At 39.5% G+C, this 16,034-nt stretch overlaps 2 protein-coding genes across 2 annotated transcripts; one reads left to right on the top strand and one right to left on the bottom strand.

Annotated features, from left to right (window-relative positions):
* The first annotated feature begins 7,568 nt into the window (after positions 1–7,568).
* Positions 7,569–12,297, top strand: LOC107771873 (histone acetyltransferase type B catalytic subunit). The gene is made up of 10 exons (XM_016591337.2): positions 7,569–7,717; positions 7,844–7,885; positions 8,559–8,668; positions 9,666–9,734; positions 10,083–10,121; positions 10,193–10,269; positions 10,393–10,492; positions 10,968–11,043; positions 11,122–11,282; positions 11,372–12,297. Exons 1-10 carry the CDS (start codon positions 7,642–7,644, stop codon positions 12,011–12,013), a joined length of 1,392 nt encoding a protein of 463 aa, XP_016446823.2. The 5' UTR covers positions 7,569–7,641; the 3' UTR covers positions 12,014–12,297.
* Positions 12,298–13,881: 1,584 nt separating this feature from the next.
* On the bottom strand, positions 13,882–15,747 carry LOC107771890 (large ribosomal subunit protein eL31). Its single transcript, XM_016591354.2, has 3 exons — positions 15,608–15,747; positions 15,369–15,485; positions 13,882–14,293 (listed from the first exon to the last, which is right to left on the bottom strand). Exons 2-3 carry the CDS (start codon positions 15,449–15,451, stop codon positions 14,014–14,016), a joined length of 363 nt encoding a protein of 120 aa, XP_016446840.1. The 5' UTR covers positions 15,452–15,485; positions 15,608–15,747; the 3' UTR covers positions 13,882–14,013.
* Between the last annotated feature and the right edge of the window lie 287 nt (positions 15,748–16,034).

The following is a 16,034-nucleotide window of genomic DNA, read 5'->3' on the forward strand; positions in this document are numbered from 1 at the left end:
CCAAAGATCGTGGCGCAAATCCCGGAATAGGATTGTACGATTCTGTACTAGGCAGTTAGATAGTTGTACCAAGAATATTCCTTACTGTAAATAGAAATATACCTTATTTAGAGGTTCCCCTATTATATAAAGGGGACCCCAATCATTTATAATATCATTTAATCATTGAGCAAAGAATATACTCTTCTACTGTTTGCCTACTGTTCATCAGAATCATCCTTTAGCTCTACTGTTCTTATTTTACTTTTCTTACTTAATTGTTCTTACTGCTCTAAGCCAACCTCGAGGTCACTGCTGCTGAGTAACATTGGTTTGATTCACTCGTCCCTTTCATTTCTACTTCATATCTCTTGATTATTAATTGTTACTGAACTAAATCACGTATCTTTAAAACCACAAATCAAATTTAATTGTTAATCGTATTTTCGAGGTAAACAGTTTGGCGCCCACTGTGGGGCTAAAGATAATAGTAATTATTTCTTTACTAATTCTCGTCACACACGTTGTTTTTACACTTTTTCTTGTCAAGATTTTTTGATTCTAAGGCTGAAACATGTCTAGCTCACAAAACGCACCCATTCATGACAACGAAGGTCTTGGAGAAAACAACAACGCAGGGGTCAGTGTACCACCGATAAACCCAGTGGAAGTGCCAATTGTGGAACCAGTTGATATTAGTTCACACATCGCTTTGAATGTAGATCTAGGCGCAGACCCCGAAGGAAATATACACAGGGAAGCCTGATCCGGTGGCCAAAGACCACAAGGAATGGGAGATAGGGGAGTTAGCCTCCAAGTGATATTCGAGATGCTACAAGCTCAGCAAATTGCCATCGCTCAACTTCAGAGTCAGAATAAAACTCCAAACACAGACGAACCAGTAGACACTCGGCGTACCGAACCAACCGCTAGAAAGGCTCGATTAAAGTGGCTCGGGGACTGATCCCACGATTATGAGGATGCTCGAAGAGCTTACTAAGAGGATCGAGTCCAGAGAAAAGAAAATTGAAGACAATGATAAGAAGGTGGAAACTTATAACTCCTGTGTAGATCAGATACCGAGGGCACCACCAGTTTTGAAAGGTTTAGATGCCAAAAAGTTCATACAAAAACCATTCCCTCGTAGCGCAGCTCCGATGCCCATTCCTAAAAAAATTTGCATACCCGATATACCCAAATATAACGGAACAACCTACCCCAACGAGCATACTACTTCATATACTTGCGGAATCAAAGGGAATGATTTGAATGACGATGAGATCGAATCAGTCTTGTTGAAAAAGTTTGGAGAAACGTTGTCGAAAGGAGCTATGATTTTTTATCACAACTTAGCTCCTAACTCTATTGACTCGTTTGCTATGTTAGCAGATGCCTTTGTGAAAGCACACGTCGGGGCCATAAAGGTGGCCACGAGAAAATTGTATGTCTTCAAAATAAAATAAAGGAACAGCGAGATGTTAAGAGAATTTGTGTCCAGGTTTTAGATGGAAAGAATGGAATTACCATCTGTCTCCGATGACTGGGCAGTACAAGCCTTTATGCAGGGCTTGAACGAGTGAAGTTCGATTGCATCTCGACAGTTGAGGCAAAACTTGATCGAATATCTAGCTGTGACATGGTCGGATGTGCACAACCATTACCAATCGAAAATTAGGGTTGAGGACGACCAACTAGGAGTCCCATAGGGTTCAGTTCATCCTAACAGATTCGTGGTCAAGCCCCCAAGGGATACGGACAGAGAATCGAGATCGAACAGGGAACGGTATCAACCGTATGTCGATCGAAGGAACAACGGTTTAGGTCGGAATGTTTATCGGAATGATCAAAGAAACGATCGAAGTCAAAGTTCTCGGGGACTCATGAGTAAAAGTAGATTCGATAAGCATGACGATCCCGTAGAGGCCCCTCGATTATCAGAGTACAACTTCAACATAGATGCATCAGGGATTGTCTCATCTATTGGGAGAATCAAAGACACCAAGTGGCCCAGGCCAATACAGACCGATCCTTCTCAAAAGAACCCGAACTTGATGTGCAAGTATCATGGCACACATGGTTATATAACAGAAGATTGCAGGCAGCTAAGAGAGGAGGTGGCTCGGTTGTTCAACGAGGGCCATCTTCGAGAATTTCTAAGTGATCGAGCTAAGAATCACTTCATGGAAGGGGGTGCAAGGAAAACTGAGCAAGAAGAACCATAACATGTAATCCACATGATCATTGGCGTAGTCGATGTCCCTCAACGACATGTGTTCAAATGCACCAAGGTGTCAATCACAAGGGAAAAACAGAGTTAGAGCTATGTGCCCGAGGACGTCTTATCATTCTGTGACGAGGAAGCAGAAGGCATATCTCAACCTCACAATGACGCCCTGGTAATCTCTATCCTTTTAAATAAAATTCAAGTTAAACGTGTTTTAGTTGATCTAGGTAGCTCAGCAAACATAATCAGACCGAGGGTCGTGGAACAACTCGGCCTACAAGATCAGATTATACCTGCTTCCAGGATCCTAAATGGCTTCAACATGGCAAGCGAAACAACAAATAGAGAAATTATCTTGCCAGTAAACGTAGCTGGGACCATACAAAACACTAGATTCCATGTCATCGAAGGCCACATGGGGTATAACGCACTTTCTCGGGATACCGTGGATATACAACATGAGGGCAGTGCCTTCAACTCTTTACTAGATGATGAAATTCCCAATAGAGGAAGGAGTGAAAACAGTCTACGGAGAGCAACATGCTGCAAAAGAGAAGTTTGCAATCAAGGAAGTGGTGCCGATACCAGAACCTTTGACCTCGAAAAAATTGAGCACCAAAGGTAAGTAGCCAGCCAAATAGGAATCACCGCCTCCAGCCTCGATGGAGTCAGAGCAACATGTAATCGAAGACGAAGATGAGGATTTCCTTACTCCTCGAACATTCATCATTCCCAAAGAATCAGATGCAACCAATTCAACTATCGAGGAGCTGGAGCAGGTCATTTTGATCGAATACATGCCTGAGAGAAAGGTATACCTGGGAACGGGATTGACCCTGAACTCAGGAAAAAACTCATTCAATTTCTTATTGATAATATGGATTGCTTTGCTTGGTCCCATTTAGATATGACATGGATTCCACCGAAAATCACCACCCATCGGCTAAGAACCGATCCCAGATTCAAACTGGTGAAGCAATAAAGGAGGCCTCAATCCGAGGTAAAACATGCTTTCATAAAATACGAGGTAACCAAACTTCTTAAAATAGGATCTATTCGGGAGGTAAAGTATCCCGAGTGGTTAGCCAACGTAGTTGTAGTTCCTAAAAAGGAAACAAACTTAGAATGTGCGCAGATTATAAGGACTTGAACAAAGTATGTCCAAAAGATTCTTTCTGTTTGCCAAACATCAATCGTATGATCGAGGCCATGGTTGGCCATGAGACCCTAACTTTTCTCGATGCCTACTCCGGGTACAATCAGATTCTGATGAACCCGGAAGACCAGGAAAAGACTTCATTTATTATTAAGTTTGGAACTTATTGTTACAACGTAATGCCTTTCGGGCTAAAAAATGCAGAAGCTACATACCAACGCCTAGTTAACAAAGTGTTCGAAAAACAAATAGTTAAAACAATGGAAGTCTATATTGATGACATGTTGGTTAAGTCTCTGCGTGCAGAGGACCATTTAGTTCATTTGCAGGAAACATTCAAAATTTTGAGGCAATACAACATGAAGCTTAACTCGGAGAAATATGCCTTCGGAGCTGGCTCAGGTAAGTTCCTCAGCTTCATAGTGTCAAATCGGGGTATCGAAATCAACCCTGATAAGATCAAGGCTATCGAGGATATCACGATCGTGGATAGTGTGAAGGCCGTGCAAAGGATAACAGGGCGAATAGATGCTTTGGGTCGATTCATTTCGAGGTAATCAGATTGAAGTCACCGGTTCTTTTCCTTGCTAAAAAAGAAAAAGGATTTCGCATGGACCCCAAAATGCCAACAATCCTTAGAAGAATTGAAACGATACTTATCAAGCCTACCTTTGATTCACATCCCGAAGGTAGATGGAAAACTTTACATATACTTGGCAGTGTCCGAGATAGCGGTAAGTGGGGTATTAGTTCGAGAAGAGCGAGGTACGCAATTTTCTGTTTATTACATAAGTCAAACTCTAGGAGATGCTAAAACTAGGTACCCCCATTTAGAAAAATTAGCACTTGCATTGATAAGCGCATCTCGAAAGTTAAACCCATATTGTCAATGTTATCCTATATGTGTATTAACCACTTACCCCCTTCAAAATGTTTTGCATAAGCCCAAGCTATCGGACCGATTGGCCAAATGGGTCGTCGAACTTAGCGGGTACGATATCAAATATCAACCCCGAAAGGCCATCAAGTCTAAAATCCTTGCTGACTTCGTGGACAATTTTACGCCGACCCTCGTACTCGAAGTGGAGAAAGAACTCTTGCTAAGCTCGGGTACAATATCGGGGGTATGGACCTTTTTTACAGACGGTGCCTCAAATGTAAAGGGGTCTGGGCTCGCCATTGTCTTGAAGCCACCCACGGGTGATACCATTAGGCAATCTATCAAAACTCCAAGATTAACTAACAATGAGTCCGAGTATGAGGCCATGATTGCAGGTCTCAAGCTAGCTAAAAGCTTGGGAGCAGAAGTCATCGAGGCCAAGTGCGATTCTCTATTGGTGGTAAACCAAGTAAACAAAAGTTTCGAGGTTCGAGATGATAGAATGCAACAGTACTTGGATAAGCTATAGGTAACTTTGCACCGCTTCAAGGAGTGGACTCTAGATCATGTGCCTCGAGAGCAAAATAGCGAGGCCAATGCACTTGCTAATATAGGATCCTCGGTCGAAAAAGATGACATCGTCCCGGGGAGTGTCGTCCAATTATCAAGGTCTATGGTTGAAGAGGGTCATGCCGAGATAAATTCAACAAGTTTAACATGGGACTGGAGGAATACGTATATCGACTATTTGAAGAATGGAAAACTCACATCGAACCATAAAGAATCGAGGGCCTTACGAGCCAAGGCTGCTAGGTTTGCATTAGATGAAGATGGAACATTGTATCGAAGAACATTCGATGGACTATTGGCGGTATGCTTGGGGCCAGGGGACACCGATTATGTTCTACGAAAAATCCACGAAGGTACTTGTGGGAACCATTCCGGTGCCGAATCTTTGGTCCGTAAAATTATAAGAGCAGGTTACTACTAGGATAGCATGGAAAAAGATACTAAGGAATTTGTCAAAAAAAGTGATAAGTTTCAACAATTTGCACCGATGATACATCAACACGGAGAACAACTCCATTCGGTCCTATCCCCGTGGCCTTTCATGAAATGGGGAATGGATATAGTCGTCCCTCTACCAACGACCCCATGTAAAGCTAAATTTATTTTTGTTTGTGATTGATCATTTTTCTAAGTGGGTGGAAGCACAGGCCTTTGAGAAGGTCCGAGAAAAAAAAGTCATTGACTTTATCTGGGACCACATTATATGCCGATTCGGGATACCTGCCGAGATTGTATGTGACAATGGAAAGCAATTCATCGGCAGCAAGGTAACAGAGTTCCTCGAAGCACATAAGATAACAGAGTTCCTTAACACTTGGCCCAATCATCTCCAACTTTTGCTGCAACTAAGATATCGAGATGCATGCTTGCATCGGCCTGGGACATCGGGGGGATTTTCAACCCTAAAGTCCTTCTTAATCACGCAAGGGCAAGGGGTGATTTCTTCAAAAGTCGAAGGCGCCGCCTGTTTGGCCGGCTGAGAAGTAGAAGATGACGACGCCTTATTTTTTTGGGACCGTTTTGGAAGTTTTAGCCATGATTTTTAAGCTAAAGCATACAGAGTGTATCAGAATGTGGTGTTTTAACGATAACCTGGCATTTTTCGGCGCTTAAAAAGGCGGTGAAAATAGGTGATTAGAGAAAGAGATGAAGATGGGAAAGGTGTAATGAAAGAGTAAAGTTTTTTACTCAAAGGAATAGCCTCGTATTTATAGAAGGGTAACAACGGTTCATCGGCGCTAGTGGCCGACCAGTACTGGCGTGCTTTCAATGTTTTGGGGAAGTGGACTGACGGGACATTTCAATCACTTCGAGCGCCTACGTCACGGAAATGATGTCATCACTAAAGACTCCGGGAAAACGAAGATCAATCATTTCTTATCATCTTATTCTAAGAAATGCGGGGACTATCTGTATACAGTCGAAATCGTATGCCTCCGACTTATAGGCTTGAGGGTCCTTCCTAAGCCCAAGTCCGGGCGAGGTCGAGTTCGAACCCAATGGGCTAGACTTGAGATCGAAGATATAATGCAAGGACAGGAGATAAGAGTATGAGGAGTACCGAAGATGAGTATGCTCGACCCCGAAATAGTACCGTTATGGATTTGTAACAAAATGAGCTAGATTCTTGCCACATCCCCAATATCGTGGCGCAAATCCCGAAATAGGATTGTACAATTTCGTACTAGGTGGTTAGACAGTTGTACCAAGAATATTCCTTACTGTAAATAGAAACATACCTTATTTAGAGGTTCCCCTATTATATAAAGGGGGCCCCAATCATTTGTAACATCATCTAATCATTGAGCAAAAAATATACTCTCTACTTTTTGCCTACTGTTCATCAGAATCATCCTTTAGCTCTACTGTTCTTATTTTACTTTTCTTACTTAATTGTTCTTACTGCTCTAAGCCCACCTCGAGGTCACTAAGCTCGAGGTCACTGCTGTTGAGTAACATTGGTTTGATTCACTTGTCTCTTTCATTTCTACTTCATATTTCTTGATTATTAATTGGTATTGAACTAAATCACATATCTTTAAAACAACAAATCAAATTTAATTATTACTCGTATTTCCGAAGTAAACAACATGTTAAAATATATTTAATGGTTATGTATTATTTATAACTCTACTTGATTCTTGAATAGCGAAAAATCAGAAATAGCCAGATTTATAGTTGGTAATTGAAAAATAATCATAGTTTCAAAAGTCATCGAATTTTAGCCATTTTCTGAATGTAAAGGTAAAATCTGAACAAACACACCCTTAAAATTCAGAAATATTGCAGCATAATATGTTGGAGTTCGAATTTTTTTACATATGAGATTCCAGCAGCATAATATGCTGAAAGTTTACAATGCGTTGGAGTTTCAACATAATATGCTGAAAGTTTACACGCATGAGCTCCATGTCCAACATATTATGCTGGGCCTTTTCGTGTGCTGGAGTTCCAAGATAATATGCTGGAAGTTTATACGCATGAGCTCCATAATCCAACATATTATGCTGGAACTTTTCGTGTTTCAGCAAAATAGTAATTATTTTTTAATAACTTTATAAATGCTGGCTATTTTTCAATTACAAATTTGAAAACTAGCTAGCCCGTACTATTTTCAGGAAAGTTTCATTGGATCTTTGCAAAAGGCCTGGCCCTGAATAGAACTTAGCAGCATGGCCCATATAATTATCGGGCCAGATGTTTTCAGCCAATGACCCGAGATCTAAAGGGCGGGCACACAGCCAGCTTATATAATGGAATTATGCCCTGCTGATTCCATCTTTCCCGCCTCAGAACATTTTCCCGCTCGGAGCAAAACCCTAACCAGCAGAAATGGGGACGAAGCATCACTCCTCCGATCCAATCGACGACCCGAAGAAGCGCCGTCGTGTCGGTTTTTCTAAGCCTGGTGAGTAGTCATTCACCTCTGAATCACTTTTCTTTAGTTTATTTCCTCTTCATCAGTCCTCAGCTGCGTTTTCTATCTTCTCTCACCATTCACATCGTCTTTGCTTGATGTTCTTTTTCTACGCAGATGCTGGAATTGAAGCTAACGAGTGCATTACTATATACTTAGGTTTGAATTTTACTCTTCTCTAAGGAAAAATTAGTCAACTGTTTTGTTCAATTTTTTCGGAGTGGTTATGTTACTATCCTATTGTTTAGCTTCCAGTGAAGTGAAATATTCAGCTTTTAACATTCTGGCCTGATAGCTTGATTTTCACCATGGATTATTTTATTCCTTTGTCTTTTCTTTTTTTAAATGTGAAAAAGGAAAATCCTTTAGAGTTTCTCTTTCAGGCCTCTATGTAGAGTAATAATATTTAGGTTAAAATTGGTTTAGTGTATACAAGTTTTCCCCAAGTCAGAGATTAATGAAGTTCAATCTAGATATTGGTGTTGTACCTGATCTAGCTGCTCATTTGCTTAAGCTTTGGCTCTGCCTTGGTCTATTCGTAAACAAATATACACTGTAGGCATGGATTTCGAATTGGAACATAGAGGTGCTTCTTTAATTCATTGGACGTCTCATTTTCTTGTTTCTAGAGGCTTGCTAAAAAGTAGATGATATACATCCTGATGATTGGTTTTTCTCGCTCATCACTGGGTTTAACTTGGACCTAAAACATTGTTTTAAGTTGAAATGTTTGACAATATAATTTATTTTGGCATGATTTGTCTTTATTTGATTTTGGGAACCTGTTTCTCTTCCTTACTGGTCCCATAACACATTTTTTGCATGTTCTTAGTTTCTAGTAAAGAGGATGTGGACTCCCCAAACAGTTTCTGTCTTGAACCAGTTGACTTGAATCACTTTTTTGAAGATGATGGCAAAATTTTTGGGTATCAGGGTCTGAAGGTAACCCTCTTTCTCAGAAGTGCTCTTTGTGGCTGAGTTGTTCTGAGTTTCATTTGTTATTTAATTTTTCTACTGGATACACCTAAAAGTCTTCAGAACAAGAAAAAATGGAGAAAGTTGTCATGTATAGTGACTTGAGTGTTCCTTTGACATGAGTGTCCTGGTTTTCGGACTAAAAGTCTAAAAGAGATATGATGTGACTGCATTTGTGTTGCACAAGTGTCAGAGAGGTATCTGATTGGTGTTGATATTGGACTTGATAGTAACTAGAGCCTGCTATTAGAATATGGTGTTTGCTTCCCTGCCACAAATTTCTTCTCTCCCTTACACGTCTCATAATGGATTAGGGATGTTGGTCTATCAGGTTAATGATGAGATTGCATGATTTAAGGGAGGACTGCAGTCCTTATCTGGAAAAAAAGAAGGGAAGGACTATATTTGTGAGGAGAGAAGAAAGAGTTTTAGGGTGCGTGCAAGGGTTTTTGAGGTTTTGAGATGGGCTGCAAGTTGGCTAAGTGTGTGGATGGGATGAGTATCAAAGTTCTGCTTAGTCCTTCTAAAGTACATTTGCTATCATCTTGCTTACATGAGCTATGCTACATGTTCTGGAACTGAGATGAATTCAGGAACTTCAAGTTCTAGACTGCACCTTCATCTGTGGTTGCTGCTTATCTAGATATCAGGTTGCACATTCGGTCCTGGCTTCTCACCAGAATTTTCTGTTTCAGCGTCCCTTCACAGGTCTGATCCAATAAGGATACAATTTTTTTGACCAAAAAATAGATAAAGGAGACCTTAGTAATGATCTTGAATGAATGTCATAAACTTGGAGTCGCCCAGCACAAAAAGTCAGAAAACGCTGCCCCCTCTCCACTTCCATAGAGGGGAAGAGAGGAAAATGATAGCATGTATAATTGTTACATAACTTTGATAATGCTCTTACTTGTATTGATTGTTCTTTTAGTTAATCTGATCTTTTCATGTTTCCATTTTGCAGATCACTATTTGGGTTAGCTTGATATCCTTTCATGCTTATGCTGATATTTCCTTTGAGAGCTCATCAGATGTAAGTATCCTTTTTTGCTCCTTTTTTGCTTCTTGTTTTTGCTCCTACTGTTCAAATTTCTAATGTATAAACGAGTGAACTAGATTCTAGTGATGTCCCTAATCTTCGCTATTCTATTGCTTTTGCTCCTATCACTTAAGTGCATGAATTTTAAGGGTTGAATCTCATTGAGAGTTATTTCAGACTTTCGGGATATATCTCATTACAAATGGTTCTTTGCAGTCGACTAAGAGCCAAAATGCAATTCTCTATGAAAGAGTTACCTCTCAGGATTTGCTTGACTTATTTCTTACTCACTTGTATATGATTTTCTTCTCTTTATTCTTTTATCTTTTTTTGGATTACTAGGGAGGCAGAGGTATCACAGATCTAAAGTCTGCTTTACAGGTAATGACTGTATGGATTTTCTCTTAGTGTAATATTATCAATACGGGGTTTAACTGTGATTTTTCTAGCAGAATATTTTTGCTGAGAGTCTCGTTGATGAAAAAGATGCCTTCCTGCAAACATTTTCAACTGAAAGCCATTATGTTCGGTTTGTCCGGAACTTTATTATACCTATTTTTTCATGTTGATTCTACTTGCCATCCATGATGAATCATATTTCGTTCGACCAATTTCTACCATATATTTATATCTAAGTTATGCTTGCACACAGGTCTGTTGTCTCAAATGCTGAAGCATTGCAGCATAAAGTTTCAAATGGCTGTAGCACCGAATCTAATTGTCTTTCAAAATCAGAGCCTTTTGATGCAGAGGTGCCTTCTTTGGCCCTTTTCTTGACTTATTAGGATAGAGATGACAATAATCATATCTGTTTTATGCCTCTAGTCTAGTGCATGCATAATATCTTTCTTATGTGTTTCTCTTTTAAGATGTTAAGGGTTTTGAACAAACTAGTACTAAAGCAGCTAAACTACAGCTGCCAATCCAATGTGTTAGATTGGAATATGGTGAAGGATATCTTCTAGACCTATATGGAATAATGATTTATGAACCATTTATATTAGCGAACTTCTTTCTACTATTTGGGTAACATATGTTATAAGAAGCTACTCCTGCCTGATTGGAAGCTTCTGTCTATGTCTGTTGTGTGCTCTCTCAAAATTTGATACTTCACTTCCTTATGCATGTGGATTCTTAGCATGTTGAGTACTTGAGTTGAAACATTATGTTTGTGTATTTTGTGACAAATAAGCTAAGGATTGATTATCCTTCTCGGAATTGGTCCAGGTATTCCGGATTGTTGGCATGCCTGTAGGACACCTTTATAGCAGATTGGTGCCACTTGTACTACTTTTAGTGGATGGTAAGAGTTGTATGTTTTTTTTGAAAAAAATTATCATTTATGGCTGGCTTCAATTCTTATAGCGGTGTTTGTAACCAGGTAGCAATCCTATTGACATCCTTGATCCTAGATGGGAGATTTATCTCCTAATCCAGGAAAGGAAAGATACCCAGGAAGAAAGCCTTTCAAGGTTGCTTGGTTTTGCAGCTGTCTACCGTTTCCACCGTTATCCTGAAAGTAAACGCTTGCGACTTGGGCAGGTAAATAATTGACAGTTAGGCATGATCATAACATATATATTTTATTGATATAGCTCTTTCTAACTTGTAACTGATTTGGATTTTGGCAGATACTAGTTTTGCCTCCTTACCAGCGTAAAGGTTATGGTCGTTTTCTTCTTGAGGTGCTGAACAGGGTTGCAATATCAGAAAACGTATATGACCTGACTGTTGAAGAGCCAGAGGATTCTCTTCAACATGTTCGATCGTGTATTGATGTGGAGCGTTTGCTTGTATTTGACCCAATCCAGCAAGCGCTAGACTCAGTTGTATCACGTTTAAAGCACGAAAATCCTTCTAAAAAAAGCTACACTTGTAAGTATGGTCCACCATTGAGTGCTGTTGAAGATGTGAGAAAAACTTTGAAAATCAACAAGAAGCAGTTTGAGCAATGTTGGGAGATTCTTATCTATCTTAGCTTGAACCCAGTTGACAAATATATGGAGACATACAGGACAATTGTTTTGCACAGAGTAAAGGCTGAAGTTGTTGGGAAAGATTCAGAAGGCAACGGGAAACAGGTGATTGATGTACCAACTGAATATGATCAGGAGATGTCATTTGTGATGTTCAAATCGCAAAATGGTGAATCTAGTAGCATAGAGAAGGCTGACAATCAAAGTAATGTGGAGGAGCAGCTGCAGAAACTGGTGGATGAACGATTGGATCAGATCAAGTTGATTGCAGAGAAGGTTTCTGTTCATCGGCAATGAAGTCAAAGGCAGCTGCTATTTCACATCCTAACAGATGCTTAGTCCAAAGCTGATGATGCAGCAGATTTGGAATTTACAAAGATGTGGCTGTAGATGAAATCGACTGTACTTGATTAGGTTAAATTTGTCTAGTTTCCGATATTGTAAGAGACTTGCTTGCTTAACTTGTGAGGCAGCTTTCTGCACTCTCCCTCTATTTTTTTTACTGATGGATTTATCTTGTAGTTTAAAGCATGTAACAGTTATGTGCTAAATGAAGCAATTGGGAAAATAATTTAATCTCAGCACTTTTGGCCGATTTACAGTTTACATAAGTAAATGGAACAAAAATAGATAATTGACTAACGGAAGAGGCTCACATTAATGCAATCATAGCTCACAAATTGTCTACTTGTATCCGATAAAGATCAATCCACTACATCTTCTACAGGAAATTGTGGCTCCTTTGGATGAGGCCGAGGAAAAGGTGCTGTACTGTGCCTCAACTTGAAAGTGGAGCCTCGCCCTATATCTTTAAGGTTGTTTGGGTGAAGAAAATACCTAACCCGTTACCCAAAGATGCCTTATAATACATTTCCTATTCACACAGGAACTTAACAAGATGTAGTGTACTGTGATATGTTACCGATGGATGTTGCTCACATATTCTTTGGCTTGCTATTTGATAAAGATGCCATTAACAATGCTAGAGAAATCACCTACTCCTTTACAGTTCAAGAGCAAGACAATCACTTCCAACGCCTGCTAAACCCCATGATCTAATTCCTAGGTCCAACAGTGAGTCATCGCCTCAGAGTGTTGTTCCTAAGAGCTTGAATTCTTGTCACATCTCTCGCGGCAATGACAAATACAAAGCGGATTTTTTCTAGCCCTTGTAGCTAAAGACCCTCTTCTCTCCTCTCTTCTCTCTTCTCAAGCATCTCGTTCATTCTTCTCACAAGAGGTGCACTCAATTCTCCCTGAATTTGAAGTTGTGCCTGAGAAACTTCCTAAGGAGCTACCTCTTTTGAGGGACATTTGACATGCCATTGACTTGATCCCTGCAACTCAACTTCCCAAGTCAACACACTATAGGATGAACCCTATAGAACAAGGTGAATTAAGAGAACAAGTTGAGGATTTATTAGCTAAGGGATCTGTTAAACATAGCCTTATTTCTTCAAAAACCTTGTAACTAGTTCTGACATACAATTATCCAGAAATCCACGACCTCTTAACAGTATTTTGCTTGAAATTTTCTAATTTGCCCCTCCATTTATTAGAGCTAAGGTTTAGAATAATGTTCTTTCACGCAAGATATTCTCAGCAGCTAGTCCTTTTGCCTGGCAGAAGTATTCTACTAACTCATCCTTTTCAAAGCTCTAACTTCGCAAAATGTAAAACATAAATAAAAAGTCAAGACACCAGGAATACATGAAAAGTAAACCAACACATTCGATGAAACACAACATACAACAAGACCACCCAATGTAGTAATTCGGTTTCATTGTCCACATTCAAATTGGCAGACACTAAATTTTCATATATGATATAACTGTCAAGTAGAACATCACTTGAACATATTTTAGCATAAACCTCAAAACACATGTGGCTAAACCCAAATACACAACCCGTTGACCCAATACTGAAGCCACAATACAGATGTCCAAGTTGGACAACAAACGCCACTAGTGAATCAATATTAAGCTAGGATAATCCTCACTATTCATCGCAATATCCATTTCCCTCCATTTGGACCACTCACTTCCAAATTTCCAATGTTCAATTGCTTACTGTTCTACCCACAAACTATGCATTTATAACTGTAGCTACAAAGCAATTTATAACAATGGGAAACAGGAAACAGGAAACAGAAGCAAACACATAAATTCATGGTAACACCTCTGATGCTTTGATAAAACATAAACATTAAGTACCCTGACAAAATTGACAGTCTCATAACACTAGGAAAAGAATGAAAACAGCATTTAATATTAGTATTCCTCACTAACAATGACAGTTTAGTCCTCATCTTCAATGATTTTGGTACCAAGACCCTTCAATCCCTCTGCCGGGATCTCTGCAACAGTAACCAAAGAATATAGCTCTTCCTTTGCATCCTCATCATCATTCCTCTTGCGAGCAATACGAACTCTGACACGCCTTGGAACACTACGGATACCCCTGCTCCATATTTGCTTGTTCAGCTTCACATCCACTCTGACATCCTTGGTGCCCATAGCTTTCTGTGCAAACTTCCGGATCTCCTTGATGGCTGTTGGGGCCTTCTTCTTGAATGTACTGTTAGCCAATACAAAAGTCTAATGTTAGACAACAATCCTATCATAAAGACTCACAGGATCAAATTACTAAATGATTAATTCTTTTCTTGACAAGTAAAAGAAAAGGCCAATAACAGAAAAAATGGCTTACTACACCAATATGAAGGAAGGCCTTATAACAATTTCTATAACCTAAGAATGAACTTAAACCACAGAGGACTGAGGAGCAACCTTAAAACAGTCAAATCACAAAATATTGCTTAGAAAACAAGAAGAGGGAAGGCACTATAACTTGCAAAACCTTAGAAAAGAGCTCAAACCACAAAAGTCCGATTCTTGAGAAAGGGGGTTGCTGCAAAGCAGCAAATAAGTGGAGCAACCTCAGGTTCTTATCTATGTTACTCGGACTCTTCAAAAGTATTGTTGGGTGCATGTCGGATCCTCCAAATTTAGTGCATTTTTGGAGGATCCGACATGGATGCGGCAACACTTTTGGAGAATCCGAGCAACATAGGTTCTTATTTCCAATGCCGAAAGTAGAACATAAACAGTAATGTTCTGCAATCCCTTTGTGGCTATGCTCTCAGATTCCTAATCGAACACCAAGCACAATGTAAATAACCTACAGAAAGGGCTAGCGGAAACCCATCTTTATCCCAGTCCATGACAGAGACAACGTAAACTGGGACTATAAATCACAGCTTAACAAGCTGGTTAAGAAATTACAGTGAGCAGCACATCAAAAGATGACCAACCACAACGGCATTAAATACTTAGGGAAAATTATTTAAAAAATGGTTTTATTGGTTAGCAGTAGCAGATTCAGCATACGCAATAAAATTACATTAATGGTAGATAAATCAAAAAATGAACAACATTTGCACAAACAGCAATAATTCTTATATGAACTAAACAGAATCAGTCAATGCTGAACATCATCTAGAACTCGACGGCCATCCATTCAAAATACAAATGTAACTAGTAAAAGTATCAGAAAACACAAACCCAAACTAATAACTACAAAAAAAGGCGTAGGGAATCTAAGGCGGGAAGAAAAATGGAGGAATATATATATAAAAGAAGAGAACGCATACCAGCTATGTAAGCGCTTGTGGAGGTTGATAGTGTACTCCCTTGTCACCACCTCTTCTTTTCTTCCTTTGGTTTTGTCCGACATTTTCTCTTACCCTTTTCAAAACTTACCTCAGTTCCTGCATTCAAGAAACACAAAGTCCTTAGTTTCTTTAAATTACTACAATAACTTCAGATCTGCAAACAAAAAAATACCCCATTCTATGTCAGATAGAGAAAGATACAAATGGAGAGCGCTTACTAGGGTTTGAAGGAAGAAGGCAACCGAGCGGGCCGAACAGTGGAGACGATGAAACCGACTAAAATGAGTAGCTAAGGGGAGGGGAACTTATTAAAACCCTAGCGGCAGTTAAGTAATTATGTTGCCATTGTACAATGTTATACATTGGGCTGGGCTCAACGCACTTCAAGTCCATGTTACCTTGGGCTTCTACTTATCCAACACACCTTTGACCGGTCCAGACAATTTTGAAAGGAAAATGACATTGTATAGCCGCTCTGAAAATAGTAGCCAAAAAATATATATTTATTTATCCGTAAAAATGTACGACTGAATTTATAGCGTAGTTTATAAATAAGCAAATCGATTTGATCCCAAAAATGATAAATGAATTAAATAAAATGCAAGATTTAACATTGAAATCGAGATAAAATAGCAGACAACTTGA

This window comes from Nicotiana tabacum, chromosome 1 (genome assembly GCF_000715075.1).
Source record: "Nicotiana tabacum cultivar K326 chromosome 1, ASM71507v2, whole genome shotgun sequence".
In the NCBI taxonomy this organism is placed as follows: domain Eukaryota; kingdom Viridiplantae; phylum Streptophyta; class Magnoliopsida; order Solanales; family Solanaceae; genus Nicotiana; species Nicotiana tabacum.